This window comes from Sylvia atricapilla, chromosome 1 (genome assembly GCF_009819655.1).
Source record: "Sylvia atricapilla isolate bSylAtr1 chromosome 1, bSylAtr1.pri, whole genome shotgun sequence".
NCBI lineage: Eukaryota > Metazoa > Chordata > Aves > Passeriformes > Sylviidae > Sylvia > Sylvia atricapilla.
In genome coordinates this window covers 510721-535867 of record NC_089140.1, presented here as the reverse complement: position 1 = coordinate 535867, position 25147 = coordinate 510721, and the positions used below count along the sequence as shown (strand labels likewise).

The following is a 25147-nucleotide window of genomic DNA, read 5'->3' as shown; positions in this document are numbered from 1 at the left end:
GATGCCGGCCCGGCGCAGCCACCCGCAGAAGGAGTGACCCCACCTCCGGCCGGCGCCACGCCCGCCTCCGCCGCGCCCTGAGCCGCCGGGGAGAGGAGCGAGGACTCCCACAGCAGCACAGTGGTGACCAAAAGAGAATTCCTCAGTTCCCTTCTGCTCCCCGGGGAGCCGTCCCCTCCCCTCCCAGCCCGGGGTGTGTGTGAGATTGGGAAAGCTGCAGGTAGGGATGATGCCAGGAGTGCCTCCGTGTTGCTGCTGGGAAGTCCTTTCCCCCTTTGGCCTGCTTGCCTTGCAGAGCTCCACGCTGGTTTCCTTCCTCTTGGCGCTTTCGGCTCGGGTTTATCCCGGGAAAGGTGAAATAATGCGGGTTTTAGGGCAGGAGCTGAGCTTTAGGACGTGCCCTGAATGACTCCGGGGTCTCTGGGCAGAGCAAAGCACCGAGAGGAGAGGCCAAACCAGAGCTTGGAGCAGAGCAGGGGAACCAGGGGCCCACAGGGATTCCTGGTGGCTGCAGCCAGAGCTGCCTCTAACTTATTACAGGAAATATTGATCCGTGGGAGTGAAGGCGGGAGCGAATCAATCGGAGTAGAACCACTCAATGGTAGGAGTTTTCTTGCTCCAGTTTTTACCTTTCCTTTGCCTTTGGAGGTGGTAGTTGGACCTTCCCTGAGTAGTTCGGTGCAGTAGCCAACTGAGGAATAACCCCCCCTGTTTTTAGTCCCTCTTTTTGGAGCATATACTTTGTACTTTTTAAAACGAAGAAAACAAAAAAAATAATAAAAAAAAAGTAGGTAGCGAAGAAGTGCTAGAATTTGGGATTGGGTTGGGATGGCTGGGATGGGAATGCCAGAACTACCTCTGGACGGCCAGGGCAGCAGCAAACACAGCTGGGACAGCTCCTGTCACCCCCCACTGCAGCTGGAGGGCTGGGGAAGGGAGCAGCTGCAGCAGGCACATCTGGGAGCACTCCAGAGCCGCTGCTGCACACCTCCAGGCTGCCAGAACTTGGGGAAAAGTCCTGCAAAAAGCCCTTTTCTGCCCTGTGGCTCGGGTCCTCTGCCCTCATCGTGGCCCAGGAGCGTTTGGGGGTTCCCTGCCGAGGGTCTGGAAGCTGCTCCTTGATTTCAGAAGTGGCTTTTGTCCAGGTTGGGCTGGAGAGAGGCTCCCAAAAGGCTCTGGAACCTCCAGAACCGCTTCCACCATTTAAAAGTTATTATTTGCCAGGTCTTCCAGCAGGACTCCACGGGGCCTTCCCATTCCCCTTCCCGAGGCTTCCTTCCCCTCCAGGGTCTTTGGGGTGAGCGTGGGGTTTCTGGTGCAGCCCTTAGTCCAGTTTAGAGTAACCTCAGGTTGTTTTTAGCGTGAGCAATTCCCAGGATCCAGGTGGAGACTATTTTTTACTGTCCTAGTGCTGATCCTGCCGAGGACCTGGATCCTGGCCTCGGTTTTGTTTCTGTATAAATAATCCCTGTGCCCACTTTTTCACCTGATCTCTGTATAGGGCCGGTTTGATTCCTGCAGCAGCCACCCAATTTTGTGAAATAAAAGCAAAAAAAAGCGGTTTTTGTACAAAGCCTGTGGAGTTTGTGAAGTCTCCTTTGCCTTTGTGTGCGGGAAGAGCTGGGAATTGTCTCTGTGATCTGGGGCTGAGTGTGAACTCCAGAGGAGCCAACACAAAACCTGAGCTTGGGGGAGCCACGGGGGGAAACACAGAGCCTTCCACCCTGGGAATGTGCTGCTGGGGACAGTCCCAGGGTGTCAGAGCTCAGGGAAGAAGTGGCTGCAGTGGAGCTGCATTGCTGCTGCTGGGTTCCCACTTGGATCACGTGGAAGGGGCAGGATGGGCTGGGGAGGCCTCAATCCCTCTGCTCTGCCAGCTCCAAGCCTGTCCTGCTCTTCCCTCCATCCCACCTCAGGAGGGTTTGTCTGTCTGATTGAGCTGAAAGCAGACATCACACTCGATTATATTCCAGCCATTCCCACTGCTTTGCCCAGTGAGAGCCTTTCCCTCAGACGTGGCACCTCTTCCTGGCATCCCTCAATGTCCTGGGAAGGAATAGCCCAGGGACAGAGCTGTGTCCCCACGTCCAGGACATGCCATGAAAGCCACATTCCCACCTGGGAATTCCTCCCTGGGGTTTCCAGGGCTGGGCTCCTTGGAGCTGCTCCCACACGGGGCAGGAGGAAAAGGGAAGGAGCTCTTGGGTCTTTGCATTCCAGCAAGGTTTGTCCCTTGGTTCCTCTCCTGCAGCACAGCCAGCAGTGGTCATTCTCCTCCTCTCATCCTGGAGATCATTTTCCTCAGGGATGCACAAAAAGTGGTAAGTGACAAACGTCAGGTTTGGAAGTTTTCTATTTACAGACTTCAAATCTTCATGGTCACAGCAGCAGCTGAGGCCAGGCTGGGCAGAGCTGGAGTGAGGGAGAAGTGGATGGATGGGTGTTGGGATCTGTGTTGGGAATGCTGGTGGGTGAGGGAGTGGTCAGAGACCCCTCCATGCCCTGGGCTGATCCCAGCGCTGGCAGCAGGAATTCTGCCCCTCTGTCCCCACCGACAGAACTGCCCCAGCCTGGATCCAACAGCAGCAGGACCTGGAGCTGCCCCAGGGCTGGAGGAGGCTGGGAGAGCTGGGAATGTTCCCCTGGAGAGGAGAAGCTCCAGGGAGAGCTCAGAGCCCCTGAAGGGGCTCCAGGAGAGGGACTGGGGACAAGGGCTGGAGGGACAGGACACAGGGAATGGATCCCAGGGCAGGGCTGGATGGGAGATTGGGAATTCCTGCCTGGACTGGAATTCCCAGAGCAGCTGTGGTGTCCCTGGATCTCTGGCAGTGCCCAAGGCCAGGTTGGACACTTGGAGCACCTGGGACAGTGGTAGGTGTCCCTGCCGTGGTAGGGGTGGCACTGGATGGACTTGGAGTCCCTCCAATCCAACCCAAAGCACCCCGGGGTGCTGGCACTGCTCTGGGGGTTTGGATCCCACAGCTGCTGCTGGAGCAGGGAGTGGGACTGGGGAGTGAATTGCCGCTGGTCCCGGGTCCCGGCACGGCTGGAGGGGGTTAGGACAGGGCTCCGTGTCCAAACCGCCGGTGGGGTCACTGCGATCCAAGCTGTCCTTAGGATAAAGGGAATTACCTGCTCAGGGTGAGCCCTGCTGCCTGCTGCAGAAATTCCCTGTCCGTCCGGCTGGGAGCAGTTTGTGCATCTTCATCCCGGTAATCGGCTCCTGCTGGAGATGGCAGAGGCCAGCCGGGCTTGTCCTCAGCCCCACCGGAGCAACAACAGCCTTTGTTCACCCCAAAAACACCCTAAACCTGCCCCGGATCCCAGCCTCACCCCGGCTGCCGGGAAAGCTGCGCTTTAGTCTTTTCCTGGCCCATTTAAAGCCCAAAATTGGGGCCGGTGGAGAGTTTGAGGTGTCTGAGTGCACCTTGTCCCCTGGCCGCTGTTTCGTTCCCTTTCTCGGGGAAACAAGGCTGTGGAGGGCTGGGAGCTCCTCCTCTCCTCCAGGTTCTCCAGGAACGAGCACAGGGCTGAGCCCAGCCCCGGGAATTCCCCCAGCCCCGGCGGGAGGAGACGTGTCCCGGACCAGGCAGCTCCGGGTGACCTGCCGAGGAGCACTGTCCCCTCCGTGAGCCCTGTGCTGGCATTTCCCCTTGCACAGGGAGCCCGGGACCCTCCCAGCATCACCTGGAGGCTGCGATGGGAAACTGAGGGCTGATTATTGGGAATTTTTTCCCCATAAATCCTTCATTTTCTGTCTTTTTAAGTAGCAGTGTGATCAAAACAACGCGGTGTCCAGCAAAGGCAGCAGCCTTCCAGGCGTGCTCCCAGAATTCCAGCCCTGGGATGGAGCTGGTGGGTCCCCAGGGGGCAGGACCGAGGTTGCCCACGCAGCTCCGTGTCACTGACCCGACAAAGACCTGGGGCCACTGGGGCACAGGATCAGCCCAGCAGGACCTGGGGACATCTCCTCCCTGAGCCCTGCTCCGGGAGCTGCTGGGGAGCTCAGATCCGCCCCAGGATCCATTCCATGGAATTCCCTGGTTCCTTCTCGGGCCCGGACAGAACGCTGCTGTCCCCCGGGCCGGGGCCGGGCGCTGCCCGCCGGGGATGCTCCGGCTGGATTGCTGGATGCTCTGGCTCTCTGCCGCTCCGATTTGGGGCTCCGTGCTGCAGAGGGGCCGGAGCCCAGCGTGGTTAAACCTGCCCTGCCCCGGGAGTTGGTGTTCACCGCTCCGGGCTCAGCTCAGCCCTTCCCGAGCCCTTTTCCCTCGTTTCAGGGATGAAACTGTGTCTTCGCTCCTTGTCCTGCCTGTGAAACAGCCGCCTTGACTCCCCCGTGCTGCCGGCAGTAATGAAAGCAAAGCCTCGGAGGGAAAAGCTTTTCTGAAGGGCCTTTAGTGCCCTCTTGGCAAAATCACAAGTACTAAAGCGGCTTCTCCAGGCGGGGAGGAGGAAGGTGTGGGAGCGCTGGCGCTGCCTTACCCCGCCCAGGGACAGCTTTATTTGTCACCTGGGCACGTTCACAGACACGAAAGGTGTTGGGCACAGCTGGCAGGTGTCATGTGTCCTTGAGATGCACAGCTCCATCCTTGGGATGCACAGCTCTATCCCTGGGATACAGAGCTCCATCCCTAGGATGCAGCTCCCCACCAGACCCTCTCCTCAAAGCTCAGCCTCGCTTTACTCAGGATTCTCCTTGCTCTTTGCAGCTCAGAGCTGTGTCAGGTGATTATTAAACCTCTCGCACCTTTTCCCTCTGCAGCCCCAGGGGAATGTGGCTCTGGAGCAGCAGCAGAGCACAGCGCAGGGGCAGGTCTGGCAGAGCCAGAGGCTGCTCAGACACCGGGACTGCCCCTGCCTGGGCCAGCTCTGCCTCTGCAGACCCAAATGCACCAGCCCACGTGCAGGTCGGGAAGGGTTTTTTGGGAAGATCCCGGGTCCAGCACCACAGGACAGGCAGAGGCTGTGGATCTGTGTGTTTTTGTGCCTCCAGCATCCTTCCCCAAACTGCCCCTGCAATCCCAAACCCGGCTCCTGTTTCCAAGACTTGAAATCTCGGGGGTTTTGGATCAGCCGGGTGTCGGGAGCATTTGGCGTGTGCCTGATGCGGGGAATCCGTTCCCTGCGGGAAGGGGCTGGGTGCTGTGGGCACGGAGGAGGCTGAAGGTCGATGCGGCGGCGGCTCCTCCAGGGATCGGTGTCGCATCGGGACTCGTCACCTCGGAGCCAGCCCGCGTGGTGCCAGCCCCAATCAAGGACAAAGCCGTCCCTAAAATCCCGCCTGGCTGAGCGCGGCTCGGCCCTGCGCTCGGCATCAGGCTGCTGTGAGACAGGGAAAGGTTCAGCGTCTGAGGGGAGCCGGGGCAGCGAACACCGACCCCGCTCCTGGCTCCAATTCTTCATTTCCTTTGCGCTTTTCCAATCCTTGGTAATGAAAGAAATATGGGTAAAAGGTGATTGAGCCTCTCCACTCCCCGGCTGAGGAGGAGGGCAAGGCGGCCCAGGGAGAGGAGATGGAGGAACAGAAGCTGGGGGAATTCCTGCCCCTGCCATCGCCCCGGGATCCCGCGGGGCTGGAGCATCAGCGCTGCAGGAACGGGGCGAGTCCTGGTGCCGGCAGGGAGCTGGGGAGGTGGGGATCCAGCCTGTGCCTGCCCTGGGCCGTCATCCCTCTGTCCGTCCTCCTGGATTGGAGCACAATCCAGCCCGGCACCTGCAGCCAAGGGAGGAGGAGGAGGAGGAGGAGGAGGAGGAGGAGGAGGAGGAGGTGGGGCTGCCCCAGGGAACAGCAGGAGCTGCCCCACGGGATGAGCTGAGCACTGGCAGGAGCGTGGAGCACGGCTGGGGGAGCAAAGCCCCTCCCTTGGGTTTCTGGGATCTCAGGGTAGGGCAGGACCCACGGGTAAACTGCACTCGCAGGACTGACCCGGGCAGGGAAGGGCTTTGGGGTGAGATCCTCCCCCAGATCACTGCAGGGATGGACAGAGCTCAGGGATTTGCTCCGGCAAAGCCCCAAATGGTGCCTGCGATTCCCAGTATTTTCAATCATCTTTAATATTCTGAGCAATTCCCCCAGGAAAACCCAGACTTGGCAACAGCAGCTGGTTCTTCCCAAGTGATGGAGTTGGTGCTGGATCTCTCCTTCGGGACCGAAGAGCCACGGCCGTCCATCTGTCTGTCTGTCCATCCTGTCTGTCTGTCTGTCCTGCCATCCCTCACGCAGCCCACGGCAGCTCTGTGGGGATGTGCTGGGGTCTGGCTCTGACCCTGTGCCGGGCTCAGCAGCTCCTGGATTTGGCAGCGTGGTGGAACGGGCACATCACGGCTCAGCCCTGCCCCTGGATGCCCCGGGCTGTGGGAATGAGGAGCCTCTGGAATTCTCCCAGCTGGATGTCCCTGGCTGTGCACAGCACCCACTGTCCCCGAGCTCTGTCCTGAGTGGGGTGAGCCCCCGGTGCTCCCTGCCCGGGTGGGACGTGGGGGCTCCTCCCGTGCACAGGGAGCCGCAGGGAATGTCCTGGCCCTGTCCCCCGGGCAGGGGGGGATGACAACACCCTCTTGTCCCCAGCACAAGGTGAGGCTCTGAACCCCGCGGTGACACTGGCTGGAGCCCCTGGGACACGCTGAGGGGACAGTGGTGAGGGTGGGGATCCCTCAGGGCAGGGAACACCCCTGGATGAGGTGTCCCAGGGCTGCCACGGGACACTGGCCACACAACCCTCCGGAGAGGAGCTCCAGGACACCAGCCCGGCCTGTCCCAAGGGCTGGCAGAGCCTGTGGCCGTGGAGGTGTCCCAGGTGTGACCCCGGGTGGCTCCAGGCCCGGAGCAGATGGTCCGGGGGGTCACTGCCAGCGCTGCCAGCTTCCTGCCGCCAGGAGCTACTGTGGGTGCTGGGAGTGTCCATGGGCTGCTGCCCTGCCCAGGCTCCATCCCATCCTATTCCCGGATCCACCCTCCTCCATCCCATTCCCATTCCCATTCCCATTCCTGGATCCACCTTCCTCCACCCCATTCCATTCCCAGATCCACCCTCCTCTATCCCATCCCCATTCCCGGATCCACCCTCCTCCATCCCAGCTCCATCTCATGTCCACCCTGCTCCATCCCGTTCCCATTCCCGTGTCCCCCCCCGCCTCCCCTCGGCCCCCTGTGGCCAGGAGTGCCCTGTCACTGTGTCCCCTCAGCCGCGGGACCCCGCTGCCTCTCCGCAGCCCCTTTCCCAGCTCCCCGGGCCGTGTCCCCCCGTCCATCCCGGCGGCCCCTCGGCCGGTCCCCTTGGAAACGCATCCAGGGCCGGAAGCCTGGGGAATACTAAGCAGGTGCAGCCCCTTCAATCCCCCTTTGAGAGGGACAGAGGGACAGAGCGGGGCTTGTTCCCGGCCAGGAGCCCGGCCAGGAGCTCTGGCTGCTGGGGGCAGAGGGGACCCCAGTGCCGCTGTCCCCCAGCTCACACACGGCCTGTGGCCTGAGGGGACACCGGGGGGACACCGGGGGGACACTGCCAAGCCGATGGGGGTCACACATGGCAGGGGGACACGGAAATGGGGTCCCCAGGGAGCCCCCGGCACTGCCCGAGCTCCTGCACTGGGGTGGGGTACGGGGTGTTGGATGGGGGACACCCGAGGCGGGATGCAGGATTTGGGATGTGAGATTTGGGCTGTGGGATGCAGGATTTGGGATATGGGGTGTGAGATTTGGGCCGTGGGATGCCCCGTGCAGGATTTGGGATGTGGGATGCAGGATTTGGGCCGTGGGATGCAGGATTTGGGATATGGAATGTGAGATTTGGGCTGTGGGATGCCCCATGCAGGATTTGGGCTGTGGGATGCAGGATTTGGGATGTGAGATTGGGCTGTGGGATGCAGGATTTGGGCTGTGAGATTTGGGCTGTGGGATGCAGGATTTGGGCTGTGGGATGCAGGATTTGGGCTGTGAGATTTGGGCTGTGGGATGCAGGATTTGGGCTGTGAGATTTGGGCTGTGGGATGCAGGATTTGGGCTGTGGGATGCAGGATTTGGGATATGGGATTTGGGCTGTGGGATGCAGGGTGCCTGGCGCAGGCTGTGCAGTGCCCGCTGTGGGATGCAGGCGGTGGAGCAGCCATGACGGACACATTCCTGCGCTGCAGGTGGAGGTGTCCAAGGACACGCGGTGACCTTGGGAAGCCTGGGCCGGCCGGGAGCCGGTGCCGGCGGCAGGGGGCTGAGGTATCCATGGAGCCAGCGGTGCAGGGATGGCGATGGAGCAGCTGCTCTCCCAGGGGCGGGCCCAGAGCAGCCCGGGGTGTCCCCTGGGTGCTGCCCCAGCACCGCCACCACCCTGCCGAGGTGGGATCCGGGGTCCCCCCGCTGCGGGGCCGGGCACATCCCCGCGTTCTCCTCTCCCGGCTCTTCCCTGGCTTCATCCAGACGCTGCCTCTGGCGCTGGAGCAGCCCCTGCCCGGACCCCTGCCCACAGCCCCTGCCCTCATCCCCCTGCCCTCATCCCCCTGCCCTCATCCCCCTGCCCACAGCCCCCTGCCCTCATCCCCCTGCCCGGACCCCTGCCCACAGCCCCTGCCCACAGCCCCCTGCCCACAGCCCCCTGCCCTGACCCCTGCCCACAGCCCCCTGACCCCTGCCCACAGCCCCCTGCCCACAGCCCCCTGCCCACAGCCCCCTGACTCCTGCCCTCATCTCCTGCCCTCAGACCCCTGCCCATAGCCCCCTGCCCTCAGCCCCCTGCCCTCAGCCCTCATCCTCTGCCCACAGCCCCTGCCCTCAGCCCCCTGATCCCTACCCTCAGCCCCCTGCCCTGACCCCTGCCCACGGCCCGGAGCCAGCCCGGGGTGCCCGCGGGGACAGCTCACTGGTGGCAGAGGCCGTGGTGGCCGCCGGGCCGCTGTGGCAGTGGCGAGCGATGTCCCCGGGCCGTGGGGCGCCCACGGGGGCCGAGGAGGGTCCAGGCCGGCCCTGGGGTCTGTGCCGGAGCCCCGCGGTGTCCCCGGGGTGCGGGCTGGGGCTGTGGGGCAGCGCAGGGTCCCCTCGCAGAGGGTAAGGGTGCTGGGGGACCCCGGTGCGGTTCAGGGAGGGGTCCCCGCCCGTGCAGGAGCGGTTTGGGGGCTCAGAGAGGGATGCCGGCCCGGGGGGACTCCGGGGGTCCCCCCACTGCCAGGACGTGTCCCCGGTGTCTTCCCGCACGAGTAAGGGGGTGCCGGGATGTGTCCCCTGGTGTCCCCTGCTCCAGGGACGGTGGTGCCGGGATGTGCCCTCTGTGTCCCCTGCCCCAGGGATGCCGGGATGTGTCCCCTGGTGTCCCTCCCCGAGGATGGCGATGCCGGGGGGTGTCCCCCCGATGCTGGGGGTGCCGAAATGTGCCCCCCGGTGCCCCCTCGGACGATCCCCATGCTGGGGGTGCCAGGATGCGTCCCGCGGTGTTGGGGGCTGCGGGGATTGTCCCCAGTGTTGGGGGCTGCGGGGATGTGTCCCCCCGGTGTTGGGGGCTGCGGGGATTGTCCCCGGTGTTGGGGATTGTCCCCCGGTGTCCCCCCGCGGGGTTGGTCCCCCGGTGTCCCCCTGCGGGGATCTGTCCCCCGGTGTTGGGGATGTGTCCCCCGGTGTTGGGGGCTGCGGGGATTGTCCCCCGGTGTTGGGGATTGTCCCCCGGTGTCCCCCTGCGGGGTGCCGATGCCGGGGCTCCCGGGCCGTGTCCTCCCCGCTCTCGGGGGGTCCCGGGACGCGCCCCCCGTCCTCTGCCCGCGGGTTGCCGGGGGGGAGCCGTGCCCGTGCCCGGAGCCGCCGCCCGCGCCCGCGGTCCCCGCCCCCGCCGCCCGGCCCGGCCCCCGGCTCGGCGCGGCTCCGCTCGGCTCGGCGCGGCTCGGAGCGGGGCGGGCGGAGCCGCTGCCGGTGGCGGCCCCGTGGCGGAGCCGGGGTCCCTCCATGCCGCCATGGCCCCCCGCGCCCCCCGCGCCCTGGCCCTGCTGCTGGCGATCGGCGCCCTCGGTGCGTACCGGGACCGGCGGGAGCCGGGAGGGGCGGGTCCGGGCCGGGGGGATCCGGGGGGGCCGCGGGCCGGGGGGATCCCGTCCCGGGGCTGGATCCCACTGCCCGGGCTGCGGCCCCGCGGGAAGGTGGATCCCACCGCGGGGGGGACGGCATCCATCCTATTGCCGGGGCCCGGTCCCCTTTATTGGGGGGGCATCCGCAGGAGCCGGGGGAGGGCTGGATCTCCCTGCAGGGCGGGGCGGGATCCCCTGGCCGGGGCCGGATCCCTTTGCTGGGGCTGGATCTCCCTGCAGGGCGGGCGGGATCCCCTGGCCGGGGCCGGATCCCTTTGCTGGGGCTGGATCTCCCTGCAGGGCGGGCGGGATCCCCTGGCCGGATCCCTTTGCTGGGGCTGGATCTCCCTGCAGGGCGGGCGGGATCCCCTGGCCGGGGCCGGAGCCCTTGCGGCAGGGGCTGGATCCCCTTGGAGGAAGGGCTGGATCCTCTTGCCGGGGGCCGGATCCCCTTGCCTGGGGCTGGATCGCCGTGTGTGTAGGGGGAGCATCTGCAGGAGCCAGGGGAGGGCTGGAGCCCCTCGCAGCAGGGAGCGGATTCCCTTGCAGGGCTCGGGTCCCCTCGGGATTATGGGGTGCACCCGCAGGAGCCGGCGGGGGTCGGACCCCTCGGGAGGGGGCTGGGTTCCATTGCAGGGGGAGTTGGGGTCCCCTTGGGAAGGGGCTGGATCCCCTTGCCGGGAGCTGGATCCTGTTGCAGGGGCTGGATCCCCTCGCAGGGGCGGGATCCGGTTCTGTGTTTGGGGTGCACGGGCACGAAGCGGAGGAGGGCTGGATGCCGCTGTGGGGAGGGCTGGATGCCGCTGTGTACCTGGAGGGACGTGCAGGAGGCAGGGAGGGCTGAGCCCCTGGGAAGGGGCTGGATTCCATTGCAGAGGGGCTGATCCCGCCGCAGGGGCTGGATCCCGTTGTGTGGAGCGGCGGCATCCGCAGAGTCACAGGGGCTGGATCCCCTGGCAGACACAGACGGATCCATGGGGCGGGGAGGGGGCTGGATCCCGTTGCAGGGAGCTGGATCGCGTTCTGTGTATGGAGTGCAGTAACAAGAACCACGGAAGGGCCGGATCTGTCTGGGGGGGCCCGGATCCCCTTGTGGGGGGCTGGTTTCTTTGGGGGAGGGCTGCCTCCCCTTGCAGCGGGGGCTGGATCCATTTGGAGGAGGGCTGGATCCCTTTGCGGGGGGATGGATCCCCTTGAAGGGCAGCCGAGGGCAGCTCGGGCTGGGGGGGCTGTGCCGAGGGAGGTGTCACAGAGTTGCGGGTGGGGGCACCCGCAGAGCTGGGGGTCCTGTGGGGTTCACCCCGTCAGTCCCCGGGAGGGGCTCAAGGATTCGGGGTGCTGCCCCCCCGCAGTTCCTTGTCGTGGTGCTGGTGGGTGCGAGGAGGAGCAGCCGGGGACCTGTTGGACCCCCCTCGGCTGCGCCGTGCTCCCAGGGGTGCGGGGGCACCTCTGACACCTCTTTCTCTCCTTGCCCCCCCCAGCATCCGCGTGGCCCCCCCAAAACTCCAGCGTTGGCGAGGGGGCGAGCCTGGGAGGGCTCTTTGGAGAGCGGCCCCCAATGAAATGGGACCTGGCGAGCGGAGACCCCCCGGGAGCCCCCAGCAACAGCACGAGCGCCGGGGCGGCGGGAGCCCAGCTAGAGCCCCCCGGGGGGGACACGGCCACCGCGGAGCCCTCGGCCGTGCCCGAGGGGTGCCCGGGCTGCGCCGGGGAGGGCGAGGCCAGCGCCGTGCCCCCCCGAGCCGTCACCTGGCCCGGGGCCGGGGGCACGCTGCCGGTGGCCCCGGGCGGCCCGAGGAGCCGGGCAGCGGTGACCGGCCCACGCCGGCCGGCCCGGGGGGCTTCGGGGGGCTCCCGGCCGCTCTGCCCGGCGCCCCCGGCCCCCAGCTCGCCACCGACTCCGCCGAATCCGACCTGCTGCCGGCGGCCGGGGCTCGGCCGCGCCGCGGAGCCCCGTGCCGGGCGAGCCCGGCCCCGCGGCCCGCCGCCGCCGGGGACTCGGGGGCACCCCCGGAGCTCTGGGCCGCCGCCCCCAGCCCGGCCCCGGCGCAGGGCGCCCGCGGCTGGACCGACCTGACGTGGCTGCAGGAGCCCGTCACCGCCGCCACGGGCCCGGCCGAGCCGCCGCCAGAGCGCACGGGCTCCGAGATCATCGACCGTCGACTACTACGACCTGTTCGAGGGCGCCGAGGGGCTGGGCGCCTTCCCCGGGGCCGGCCGGGGCGCGGCGGGTCCTGGGCGCCGGGAGCCCGACGGCGCGGCCACGCCCTGGGCGCTCCACGAGCTCTACGACGACTTCACGCCCTTCGACGACGCCGATTTCTACCCCACCACCTCCTTCTACGCCGACGGGGACGACGAGGACGAGCCGGAGGACGAGGAGGAAGAGGAGGGAGGAGGAAGCCGGCGGGCTGGAGGACGAGAACGGCTACCGCCCGCCCGCCTCGGCCGCGCCCGGCCCGCGGGAGCCCCGGCCCACCGGGCACCGCGCCGCCGCCCCGCCGCCGCCGCCGGGGCTGCCCGGGGCCGGCCCCACCGCCTGGCCGCGGCCCGGGGAGCGGGGCCCGCCCGACAACGCCTCCGAGTGCCGGAGCGGCTACGTGCGCCACAACAGCTCCTGCCGCTCCCTCTGCGACCTCGTCCCCAGCTACTGCCACAACGGCGGCCAGTGCTACCTGGTGGAGAGCCACGGGGCCTTCTGCCGGTAAGGGCGGGCCCCGGGGGCTGGGGGCGTGCGGGCTGGTCATCGCTGGGCTCTGCATCCCCTGCACTCCATCCCAGGGCTCTCCATCCCCTGCACTCCATCCCCGGGCTCTCCATCCCCAGGTGGTCCATCCCCTGTACTCCATTCCAGGGCTCTCCATCCCCTGCACTCCATCCCCAGGTGTTCCATCCCCAGGTGTTCCATCCCCTGTACCCCATCCCCAGCCTTTCCATGCCCTGCAGCCCATCCCAGGTTCTCCATTCATGTGTCTCATTCCCAATCTTTCCATCCCTTGTGCACTCCCACTCCCAGTCTCTCCATACTCATGCATCCCATCCCTGGGCTCTTCATCCCCCTGTATCCCATCCCTAGGCTCTCCACCACCCATGAACCCTATTCCCAGTGTTTCCATCTCTCTGCAATCCATCCTTGGCATCTCCATCCCTTTCACCCCATTCCTAGTCTGTCCAGCCCCAGGAACCTCATTCCTTGGCTCTCCATTCCCTTTACCCTATCCCTGGGCTCCCCATCCTCCTGGCCTGGTATTCCCAGTCCTTCCATCCATTGTGTACCCCACTCCCATCTCTGCATCCTCCACGCACCCCATCCTTGGACTCTCCATCTCCATGCACTCCCTTTCCAATCTCTCCATCTCCCTGCACATCATTCCTGGGCTCTCCCTTCCCTCTGCTCCATCCCCGGGCTGACACCGCCTTCCCATCCTTCCCATCCTTTGTAGGTTCCATTTCCGCACCTTTCCATGCCCTCGGCTCCCCATTCCCGGGCTGTCCATCCCGCTGCACCCCACCGCGGTGCCCCCCTCATGCCGGCGGGATGCAGGGGCTTTCCCTGCCCCCCGAGCGGCGGCTGGGCAGGAATTAGGTCAGGGCCCGCGCCGCCGAGGCTGCGGGGCGGCCGCGCTAATCGGGCCCGGCAGATTGCGCCCGGGAGGCGATGCCGGCTGTGCCGCACGCACCGGGACGTGCCCTGCGGCTGGCACCGAGCCCGCCCGCTCGGGGGCCGCGGGGACCCCCCCCTGCCGCTGGTGTGGGCCACCAGCACCGGCTGGGACACTCCCACCCCGCTCCGGGCGACCCCCAGTGTCCCCCATCTCAGTCGGTGTCACCCGCTGATGCCACCCCCCTCAGACACCCCGGGTACAAACACCGCGTCCCCCGAGGGCGCTCTGGGGCCGGGGACACGTTTTGGGGCGGGGGCGCGTTTTTGGGGCGGGGGTCCCCGCTCTGACGGCGTCCCCCGGCAGGTGTAACACGCAGGACTACACGTGGCACAAGGGCACGCGGCTGCGAGGTCCATCGTCCACCGACTTCCAGGTGATGTGCGTGGCCGTGGGCTCGGCCGCGCTGGTGGTGCTGCTGCTCTTCATGCTCACCGTGTTCTTCGCCAAGAAGCTCTACCTCTCAAGACGGAGAACAGCAAACTGCGCAAGACCAAGTGAGTGCCGGGGGACGCCCCGGGCTGGCCCCCGCCCCTGCCCTGCCCGGGCCGCTGCCAGCCCGCCTTTCGGCATCACCGGGACCCCCGGTGGCCGCGTGGGAACGCGCTGACGGTGGGTGGCAAAGCTGCCGGAGGCGGGAGACGTGGATGCGGCTCCCGCTGCACGGTTAATCCCTTAAAGCTGCTCCTGACTGGCACCAGGTTAATCTGCTTCGCTGGGAGCTGGGGACACACCGGCTGGGCTGCCATCGGGGACGGCCCGGCTGGGGACAGGGCTGGGGGGGGGGACAGGGAAGGGGTTTGGGGTCACTCCACCGCCCCCAGCCGCTGCTGCCCAGCTCCTGGAGCACGGAGGAGAGAGCCTTCTCAGCCCGGTCCTAATGAGCTGTTAATTAGTGCTTGGAAATGCCAAGTGTAATTAGCAGGGAAGCTCCGTGCCAGCTCCCGGGTCTCCCTCTGCAGCCCTGCCCCGGGCTGCCCTTCCCGTCTCTCCTGCCCAGAGCCAGCTACCCCCCAAAACCCCGGAGCTGGGGGCACCGAGCCCCCCAAAACGTCACACTGGGCTGGCTTAGCCCCAGCTCAATCCCTGGGGACATTTAGTCCCCAAACCTCCGGAGTTCAGGACATTTAAGGACTCCCATCCCTGGCTATACTAAGTCCCCAAGCCCCCAGACCTGGAGGATTTAGCTCCCCAATTCTCAGAGCTGGGGTAATAAACCCCCAAACCCCCAGAGAAGGGGAGATTTATCTCCCAAAGCCCTTGGATCTGGGGTTTTTTTACTCCAGGCTTCCATCCCCTGGGGCATTTACCCCCACAGACCTCCAGGGCTGGGACCAGTTACCCTCCCCCCCAAACGCAGGGTCACCCCAAAACGTGGGCGGGAGCTGTGGGGGTCCTGCTCTCACCCCTGCTGTCCTGACCCCGCAGATACCGCACCCCGTCCGAGCTGCACAACGACAACTTCCCCTCTCCACCATCGCCGAGGGCTCCCACCCAACGTAAGGAGCTGTGTGGCACCACCCCCTGTCCCGCTTTCTGTCCCTCCTTGTCCCTCTGTCCCGTGACCTCTGCCCCCTCCGTGATCCCAGCGCTGCCCTCCTGTCCCCGTCCTGCCATGGTCACCACTCTGTCCCCTCGCTGGTGGGTCCCCAACGACCTAAACCGGACCCTAGGCCAGGCAGGGGGTCAGTGTCACCCTTCTGTGTCCCTTCCCCGTCCCCTCCCGGCCTATGTGGCTCCCCGGGGAGCCACCATCCCGAGCTCCCGATGGCTTTGGCTCCGTGCGTGGGTGGCAGGGGTGGCCGTGCCGGCATTTCCCGGGCGGGGACAGCCGGGGCAGACGCTGCCCCGTGGCCGTGGCACCGCTGGGCAGGCGGGAGCAGCGGACGGTGCTGGAGGCTGACACTCTCCGGGACGCCGCCGCGGTTGGATGCGCCCGCCGGCATCCCCCGGGCTGCGCTTCCAACCTGCTGTCTTTCGGCTCGGAACAGAGAGAAGCCAAGGGCTTTTGCGGAGCGCGAGCCGTAGGAGGAGCGTAGGTCCCTTTAGGTCCCCACCCTCGGCCGGCGTTGCCCGTCTTCCGAGCGCCTTTAGCCGCCGTAGCGGGGCCCGGCCGCCCTGGCAGGAGGCTCAGGAGGCTCCGGCTCCCCGCTGCCGAGAGGATGAACCTCGGGATGAAAGGCTGGTGCCGCTCCCCGGCGTCTCCGCGGGCCCTGACACATCCCTCGGCCACCTCCGGAGGCGGAGGGTTGGGCACGCGGCGCTCCGAGGATGAGGAGGGTGTCAGCACCCCTGGGAAGGGCTTTCTGGGATGCTGCAGCGGTGGAAGCACTGGCACCGGCTCCGGAATGGCCAGGAGACGGAGAATGCCGGCCGGCTCACCCAGCGGGGCCGTGCGGCCGGAGGAGCTCGGGACGGGCTCGGGGCACAGCGCGGCCCCGGCGGCGGCTCCAGCGGGGGGAAGGGGCGCGCCCCGTGTGCGGCTTTGCCGGGGGCTCGGGCTGTACGCTGAGGAACCGCAATAAAGCCAGAACCCCTCTGGCCTCCTGCCAAGGCCGGCAGTGGCTGATTGTGGCGGGAGATGCGCCGGGCCGGGCCGAGGAGCCGGGCGGGAGCGGTGGCCGGGATCCGCGGGGATGTGGCCGGGGGGATGTTCCCGGGCCTGGCACGGGCCCTTGGGGGGACAGCAGCACCCGGGCTGGGGAGGCCGTGCTGGGGGACGCCGTCACGGCGGGGCTCGGATGTGTCCCGTACCCGCGCCCGCAGCACCGCGGTCCCCTCCCGCTGCCATCTGCGCCAGGGGGGACATTTGTCCTCTCCGTGGCTCTCTGCCAGGGCTCGGGGGGACGTCGGCGCCCTGGCCGGGTCTCGCCCCTCACGGCCCGGCCCTGAGCCCGCTCTCGCTTCTCCGCAGGACGATCCCAGCGCTCCCCACAAGCTGCAGGACTCGCTGAAATCCTGCCTCAAGACGAGGAGCCGTTCAACATCCACAACTCGACGTCCGCCCAAACACGGACGGCGGCAAAGGGGAAGGCAGCAGGACGCGGGGGAGCTCAAACTGTCCGCGCAGAACAACCTGACGTGAGCGGGCGGGCGGGCGCGCGGGGCCGGGAGCCCGGCTCCCCCCCACCACAGTCCCCCTGCCCCCGCCGCCCCCTCCCTTCCCGTCCGTGGCATGATTTGGTGTGTTTTGTACAGAGGGAAAAACAAAAATTCCAGTAATAATGCGGCCGTGTCGTGGGGGTTGTTTGGTTCGTGCTCCGTGTTTCTCGCTTGGGTTCGTTCCGCGCTGTGATTTCTAAAACCTTTGCCGTCCCGCAACTGACTTTTTTTGTACTTTTTGCCCCACTTTTTTTGAAATACAGGTAAAAACGACAAAAAAGGAGGAAAAAAAAAAGTAAAAAAAAAAAAAAAAAGTAAGATCTTGAAATAAATAAACCTTTTTTTTTTAAAGTTAAGCCTCTTGCCGGTGCCTGCGATCTCCCGACGTGGACACTCGTGTCTGCCGACAGGGATTCAGGGTCCCATCTGAGCATCACCCAGGGGTGGTGGGTGCCTGTCCCCCCTTGTCACCCTCTCCTGCCTCTGCCGGCCCAGGGGTGCCACACGTCCTGGACACACTTGGGAGCAGATGGGGCACCTCAGGATGGTGGGTGCCTGGGCTGCTCTAGGGTTCGCTCCATCCCCGTCCCTGTCCCCACGATGGGTCCCCCAAACAACGTGGCTGCACACGGGGTGACGGCTCCCAGCCAGCCTGCTCCGACAGCCTCCTCCAAGGGAGCTGCCCAGCTGCTGGATTTGGGTGGAACGTCCCAGGGTTATCACAGCCCAGCTCCCAGTTTCCACCTGCGTGGAGAAGAACCGGTGCCACTGTCCCGGTGGCTTTGGCAAGGTCAGGCTGGGCCTGTCACCATCCCGTGCTGGGATGGAGAACGGAGCAGGGATCTCTCCGCAGGGATCCACACTCCCACCACCTCCCTCCGCAGGGACCCCCACATTCCCACCACCCTCCTCTCCCCAGGGATCTCTCCCCAGGGATACCACACTCCCACCCCCTCCCCTCTGCAGGGATCCCCACACTCCCACCACCCTCCCCTCTGCAGGGATCCCCACACTCCCACCACCCTCCTCTCCCCAGGGATCTCTCCCAGGGATCCCCACATTCCACCACCCTCCCCTCCGCAGGGATCCCCACACTCCCACCACCCTCCTCTCCCCAGGGATCCCACATTCCCACCACCCTCCCCTCCGGCCGCGGTCCGTCTTGCTTCCGCAGGAACCGATTTCTTGTGGAGATGGATTCAGGCCCGAGCCAGCAGCCGGTTCCCTGGGAGAGAGGACACGAAGGAATCACACACCACACGAGGTGTGCAGCAGGTCGGGGATGCAGCCCGAGCTCTCCTGGGACAGGTGCAGCCGAAGCCGCGGCTCCTCGTGGATCGGATGTTCCCGATGAGTCCTGGGAGCCGCTCAATAATTAATTCTGGGCTCGCTCGGGGAGGTTAAAAACCGAGCAGCGGTGGTGGGCCGGTCCCGGCGGTCACGGCAGCGGCGGGGTCGGTCTGTGCCATCCCCTGGCAGCACGGAGCTCCGGGACAGGTAAAGCCATGGATAACGCACTGAGGACACGGCAATAAAAGGGTGGGGGACACGGGGAGAGCGGTGTGCCTGACAGAGCGGAGAGGAGATGCTGATGCCTGAGGAAACCCCGGGGGAAGGTGGTGGAATGGCACGGGCAGAGAGGGCAGGAACTTCCCGGGGGAAAGGGAGCTGGAGTGGGATGAGCAGCGCTGTGATGGGAGGGGATCTGTGCTGGGCCTGAGGAGAGGAAACGGCTGTGTGAGGACAGGGATGTCGCAGGGGACTGGGAATCCAAGAAGGATGCAGCCTTGTGGGTGGGGCAGGGCAGAGGATGGAAGAGGCACTGCAGGATGGGGACGGCCACCCCTCACCTCCAGCAGCCCTCGGAGGGAATCAGCGGGATGCAGGCAGCCAAGGAGTGAGTGCAGCCGGGATCTGGGAACCATCTGCTCCTCACTGGGATCCCCCCTCACGGTCCCTGAGGGTCTGTCCACACGGACACCCTGGGGAGACCCTGGCCGTGGGGTCACGTGCAGGTGAGGCTGGCACATGGTGCACAGTGTCACCACGGAGCCGAGGGTGACATGGCACAGCCCCTCGGCCCTGGCACAGCCCATCCATCCTGGAGGCTGCCCACCCTGAGTGGTGCCCACATCCCCTCACCACCCGTTTCTGTCCCTTCCAAGAAGCGGGGTGGCCGGGGTGGGACTGTCCCCTCTGCAAAGGTGGTGGCTCCTCAGCACAGGCCCTGTCTTGGAGCCCTGAGGGATGACCCACACAGGAGTCCTGGATTCAGGAGCCATCCTGGGCTGCAGCCACTCACCCCATGGCTGTAGGGACTCACTGGGATTCAGGACAGACAGGCTCACAAGGATTTAAGCAGGTTTAAGGATGCTCACGCACAGGTTGTGAGCGCTGGAGGATTTGTCCCCCTGTCCCCCTGCTCAGGGGTATTGCTCTGCCCCCATCACTCCCCGGCTGTCCCCAGTCTGTCACACCTACTCACCTTCCCGGCGTTGTCCTGCCTCTGAGGGGAAGGCACAGGCTCCGTTCCTGCCGCAGCCCGGCTGCCTCTGGGCTCCGTGTCCCTCGCTGTGCCACCTCCGTGTCCCCGGGGTACCAGCCCCTGCGCTCTCACCCCTCTGCCTTCCCCAGAGCAGGGAGGAGCGTGGTTTGGAGGGACGGACAGGGTTATCCGAGGGCTCCTGCCAGTGCCTGCTCGGACACAGGAGAGGATGAGGAGCGGGTGTGATGCGCCGCGCCCAGAGCCCATGTCACGGCCCTGCGGGGGAATTTGCCTCCAGCCAGCAAGGCAGCACACGGGCTTTGTCCACAGGCCTAATCACTGCGCTGCAGAAAGGCCAGAGAGCTATTAAATTGCAATGCTTGGTTGGTTTGCGGGAGGGGAGAGGGCCCATTGTGGCCAGCAAGGGCTGGCACGGGATGCGGGAAGGGAGCTGGCATCGGCAGTGGCCTGGCCTCCTCTCTGCTCTCCTCTTTTCTCTCACAGACACAGAACAGGATTAGAGCCACGACCCCGAGACAAGGAGCCTTTCTTCCCTTGACAAGCTCCGGCTGCCTGAAACAAAATATCCGGAGTCAGCATTCATTGGGTGAGTCCCGATTCACCAAACGAGGCCAAATTCACCAGCCCACGGTCCTGATTCACTGGCCAAGAGTCCACATCCATCCACCAAGAGTCCACATTCATGTGTGAGCCCAGATTCCGCAGCACAGAGTCCCCATCACTGGCTGATCCTGATTCAACGGCCAGAAGTCCCAACTCATCAACCAAACCTTGATTCCCCAGCCAAGGGTTCCAGCTCCCTGGAGCAGCACTGCCCAGGAGCAGAAGGGCTGGGGAAGGAGGTGGCAGCAGCTCAGTGCTCCCCATCAGCCCCCCAAACTGTGCTCAGACCTTCAGCACAGGACACTGCTCCATTGGGATTACAGCTTGGTCTGTCCCTCCCTGAGGAGCTGGCAGTGCCACCTCTGTCCCTTGTCCCCTTCTGACACCTCTGAGGACATTTCCTTGCCTGAGGGCTGCTCCCACAGCCCTTTCCTTGCAGGAATATTTGGAAGGTGAGGCAGGCTGTGTCCTTTCCCTGCTTCTGTCCACCTTCCTCCAGGGCACAGTCAGGCTCCAGTCACACACTGGTGGCTGCAGTCACACACAGCCACAGTCCTCAGATGGATCCACCCTCGCTCCCAGCTCAAGGAGGGCCTTGAGGAACCATTCCCAAACCTTCTGGACCACCCCTGGGAGCAGCTCTGCTGTCCCCAGCACAGGAGTGTTATGTGGTGAGCGGGGATGCATCCCAGTGAGCCAAAGGGAGGGGGCATGTCCTGTAGGTCACTGTGGGGAGCTCCTGGGAGCACCTCTGGTGACATCCCAGTGTCCCCAGCAGGGCTGGGCTGCCTCCTGGCTGGGAGGAGCCCCTGACGGGTATTTGTGCAGCCAGAGAGCTCCGGGATCCAAATATTGACTGCTGGGAAATACCAATTACTCCTTTACTCGCAGCCTGGCCGTAACAGGGAGCGATTCCAGCACAAACTGACTCTGTGCTGGATTTAGAGAGAGGAGGAAGGCAAAATCCTCTTACCGTGGTGAACTGTGAAATGCCCAGTGTGGGAACGGGGAGCTGGGCATGCGCCCACTGACACCAGCGAGGGCTGGGACAGCTCTGGGCACGGCAGCTCCTGTGTCACCGCTGTCACTGGTGCCACTGGGACAGGGACAGCGCCAGCAACCAGCCCCACAGACTGCTCCAGGAGGAAAGCTGGCCGAGGCTGAGCGTGGGGCAGCCAAGCTCACACCCCTCAGGGGGATGTGGGAGAAAAGGGAAAAATAAAGACAAGGGGCTCCGAGATGCTGGGAGAAGAGGGAGGTAGGATCTGGTGGGAGGCAGGTTTAAAAGTGAAAGGAGTTAAGGAAACTGGCGGGACTTCAAAGGAACGCTGCAAGCAGCACACACAGGAGCCATCCCAATAGGAAACGTAGCAGGAACCAGCCTGGCTACATCACAAGCTCCTCACTGACCTCAGGCTCGGGAAAAAAGGTTTATGGGAAGTGGGAACTAGGTCAGATTACTAAGGACGGTTACAAGGGGAGCAGAAGCATGTGGGGAGACATCAGAAAGGCCAAATTGAGATGGAAATGGGAGGAATCATTAAGGAGAAGAGAAAAAGCAGGAGGAGAATGAGCAAAGGAGCGTTGGTCTGGACCCAGAGAAGGAAGAAGGCAGCTGGCAGAGGAGGCTGGGAATTCAGTGGGATCAGCGGCTTGTTTTAAAACCTTTTAAAACCCCCGGCCTTTAGAGTGCCAAGTGCCAGCAGACACCCACCACAGCAATGAGGTGCTGTGCTGCCACCGAGAGAGCGGCGACTGCGAAAATGGGACTATTAAACAGCACAGCCAGACTGCTCCCCACTCACAGCCTCCCCTGGGGACTTAAAGAACCAGTTAAAGCCACCTGAGGGCTGTTTGGGAGAAACCAGTTAAAGGTTAAAGCCACCGAGGGCTGTTTGGCAGCACAAGGGTGGCTGAGGGTTTACAAGAGCCAGTCCAGTTTGGGGCGTGTCACGTAAGGAAAGATGGAAGCCATGGGAGAAATCCTGGAGAAGCAAGAAGAGAATCCAGGAAAGAGTGGGGGGCAGTGGGGAGAAGTGGAGAACCAGAGAACAGTGTCTGAAAGACTCCACAGCTCCCTGCCAGGAGGGGACAGGTCGGGCTGTGCTCCCAGGAAAGGGACAGGAGGAGAGGGAACGGCCTCAGGCTGGGCCAGGGGAGGCTCAGGGTGGATATGGGAAAATCCTCATGGAAAGGGCTGTTCAGCCCTGGCACAGCTGCTCAGAGAAGCTGCGGCTGCCCCTGGATCCCTGGAAGTGTCCAAGGCCAGGCCGGATGGGGCTTGGAGCACCTTGAGACAGTGGAAGTGTCCCCAGAATGGGATGAACCTTAAGGTCCCTTCCCAGCCAACCCACCCCAGAACTCAGTGACTCAATCTCTGTATGCAGTTTGCATCTATTAAAGGAATCTGGAGCCATCCTGCAGGAGCACCCAGGAGTCTCCATCACCTTTTGCTGGGAGCTGCAAAAATGCAGCGTGAAAATGCAGCTCTGGTGTCAGAGCTGAGAATTTCACATGGAGGCAAGAGACGGCAGATGGGACAATCTGCTGGGCTGAGGACACGGAGAAGCAGTGAGACAACACTGGCTGCCATGGCAGACAAGACCAGGCACAACTTGGTGGGGTTCTGCAGGAAAAAAAAAGGAGATTTCAGGAAGGATTTGGGAGAAGATGCAGAGATTCGTTTGTAGCTTCCAAACTCCAGCTCTGCATGGTGATCCAGGTGTGGGGGGAGAAGGGATTTCTGTGGTCCTCAGGCTGCTGAATGTTCTACTTGGGATGGGGGAAGGAAAAAAGGAGCTGTGAGGGAGCTCCGTGAGCAGGAGGGGAAGGGGAGATGGAAGAGGGGAAAAGCAGGATGGGGCAGAGTGAGGAGGAGGAGGCTGAAGGGGGAAAGGAGAGTGAGGGATGAGGAGGATCTGGCAGAGGGCAGTGGCTTTAGGGAGCTGAACACCTGGATCTGGGAGGGGGACAGTGCTTTCCCTGCTGGATGTGATCCCACTTAGCCCACAGCCATCCTCAGGACCTCGGGGGTTCTCTGCTGAGACAGCTGAGGAACTTCACGCTGAGACAACTTTGCTGCCAGATCCCTGCTGCATTCAGCCGTTTCCCAGGGATTCTCCAATCTCTTTTGGAAAAGGCCTGGAGATCCCTCATGGAGAGCCACTGGCATTTTGCCTTAGTGAATTTTAAAGGTGAGCTGAAAATCGCATCCAAACCGGTTTGTTTTCCCCGTGCTTTGCGAAGGCAGTGAATTGTTCTCCACAGCCAAAGCAGCCCAGATAAACCAGGATGCCTGGGTGACACGGGGATATGGAGTGGGAATCAAGGGGGGCTGGGAAGAAACGCCAAGAGAGGCTGTGGAGCCGAGGCTCTCTGGGAGCAGGTTGGACAAACATCTGCCAGGGAAGGTTGAAGCTGAGCGGATTTTGCTGGCGGCAGGTGTTGCTTCATCTGAGCGACCTCTGCGGGTCCCCCCCGGCCTCATGCTCAGTGATCCTGCTTTTCCTCCATCAGAAATGTCAGCCCAGCTCTCCCCTCCTCTGCCAGAGCATGTGGAGCAGCTTTATCAGCTCAGTCCTCAGCGGTTTTTTCCAGCGTCTTTCACAGTTGCTCTTTCACCAGAGATACATTTGTTTGTATGGATGCAAGCAAGCAAAAAGTAAGATTTAAAATGGGGGGAAATAAACATGCCTTTCCTCTATTTTTCTCGTATTTTCCAGTTGTATCAGCCTCCCAGGAAATTCCAGCACAAGGTGAGAATAACTCCATCCTGAACTGAAGATTTGGCCTCAGGCAAACAGTAGAAGGAAAAGGTAAAGGAGGGAGATGGAGAACTGATGCTGTTCCACGGTTTTCTGGGGGTTTTTTGGAGTCTTTTAAAGGCAGCTCAGGTGTCCCAGCCATTTTACCACACCCTCAGGATGTAAATCCATATTTATTTTCCTTGTCCCATCCTTTGTGCTTTGTCCCTGCAGCCCAACCCAAATCATTCCACGATCTGCAGCCTCACAATCGCAGACCAGAGTTTTTGCAAATACCTGGAGGATTTGGTTTCACTGGCAGCACTTTTTCCCAACCCTGCCAAGCTAAAGGAGAGGGGAAGGTCCACAAGAGACTGTTTTCCCTGAGTTTTCCTAGAGAAAAGGGCTCTGGGAAGGCCTGGAGACACCGGGAACATCCCTGCGTGTCCCACCAGCTCCGGGTCCCTTGTCACAGGGTGGAGCCTCTCGCCTTAACAATTCTTTTCAAACTCTGGCTCTTGCATTTCTTCAGAAAAATTCAGCACCTGGTTCAGTCATCCATTATTCCTTCCAGCTGCTCTTCGCCGCGTCAGGGCGGCATTGAGGAGGTGGAATTTATCCCGGAACGTGTCCCGTTTTTTCTTCCCTGGCCATTGACTCGGCCAACATCTGCTCCCGTTAACCCTCGCTGGCCCCACAACTCCGGTGATCCTTTATGACTGCAGAGCACTTGGCATTGTGTCAGCAACAGCCGAGGTGTCCCGAGAGGAGAAAACCCTCCTTTTGCTGGGGTGCGATGGGATTTGTGCACTAAAATCCATCCTGGATAGCTCAGCAATAAGCAACAATCACAGGAGGTAAATCAAAGTGTTTTCTCCTGAAAAATCATTTCCCACACATGGTGAAACCTGATGGGTTCAGCTCCTCTTCCCTGCCAGGCTCTTGGGAATCACCTCAAACGCTGCAAGATTAATTGGTTTTATTTATTCTGCTGTGGCTTTTTTCTACTTTTGGGTATGAACTGCTTGTCACCCACTGCTCTGCCACAGGGGCTTCATTGGAAGCGGCGCGGATACCTATGGATCCCATATGGCTCCTCTGGGAAACAGCTCCACGATAAATACTGGAAATAGGCACGGAGCAGATGGGAGGGAAGGGGCACCAGTTTTAACAGCAGAATCCTCACTGCCTTCGCACGGTAACAAGTCCTGGGATGTGGGAAGGAATATATTAGGAAGGACAAGAGGTGTTTTGAGAGATGCAGCTGCACTTTGCATGCGGTTCTGGTCCCCTTCCCACTACGGAGAGAAAAAGGAGGATTTTTACGTTTCATTTCCAAGGCGTTCCGGGCTCTGCGGCTCCTGAAGGAAGAGCCACAGGGAGGGAAACGTGACAGCGCAGACAAAAGGTGTCCGAGCGGCGGCTCCGCTCGCATACCAATGCGGCCAGGTAGGAGCTGCTCCAGAACTCCTGCAGGAGGCTCGGTTAAC

The 25147-nt window shown here is 63.4% G+C and overlaps 2 protein-coding genes across 2 annotated transcripts in view; both read left to right on the top strand.

Annotated features, from left to right (window-relative positions):
• SMARCC1 (SWI/SNF related, matrix associated, actin dependent regulator of chromatin subfamily c member 1) overlaps positions 1-1573 on the top strand; it is a 66767-nt gene extending 65194 nt beyond the window's left edge. The window contains exon 28 of the mRNA XM_066313242.1: positions 2-1573. Coding sequence (XP_066169339.1) covers positions 2-81 — 80 coding nt within the window. The 3' untranslated portion in view covers positions 82-1573. The remainder of the gene's footprint in view (position 1) is intronic.
• A 6534-nt stretch (positions 1574-8107) lies between these two features.
• On the top strand, positions 8108-16788 carry CSPG5 (chondroitin sulfate proteoglycan 5). Its single transcript, XM_066341246.1, is given in 19 exon segments — positions 8108-8133; positions 8756-9037; positions 9405-9587; positions 9628-9712; positions 9715-9786; positions 9788-9857; positions 9860-9985; positions 11523-11822; positions 11825-12198; positions 12200-12433; positions 12435-12745; positions 14010-14161; positions 14164-14200; positions 15132-15166; positions 15169-15212; positions 16618-16666; positions 16669-16706; positions 16709-16738; positions 16741-16788. Coding segments are annotated over 19 exon segments (2496 nt in total).
• Positions 16789-25147: the final 8359 nt, after the last annotated feature.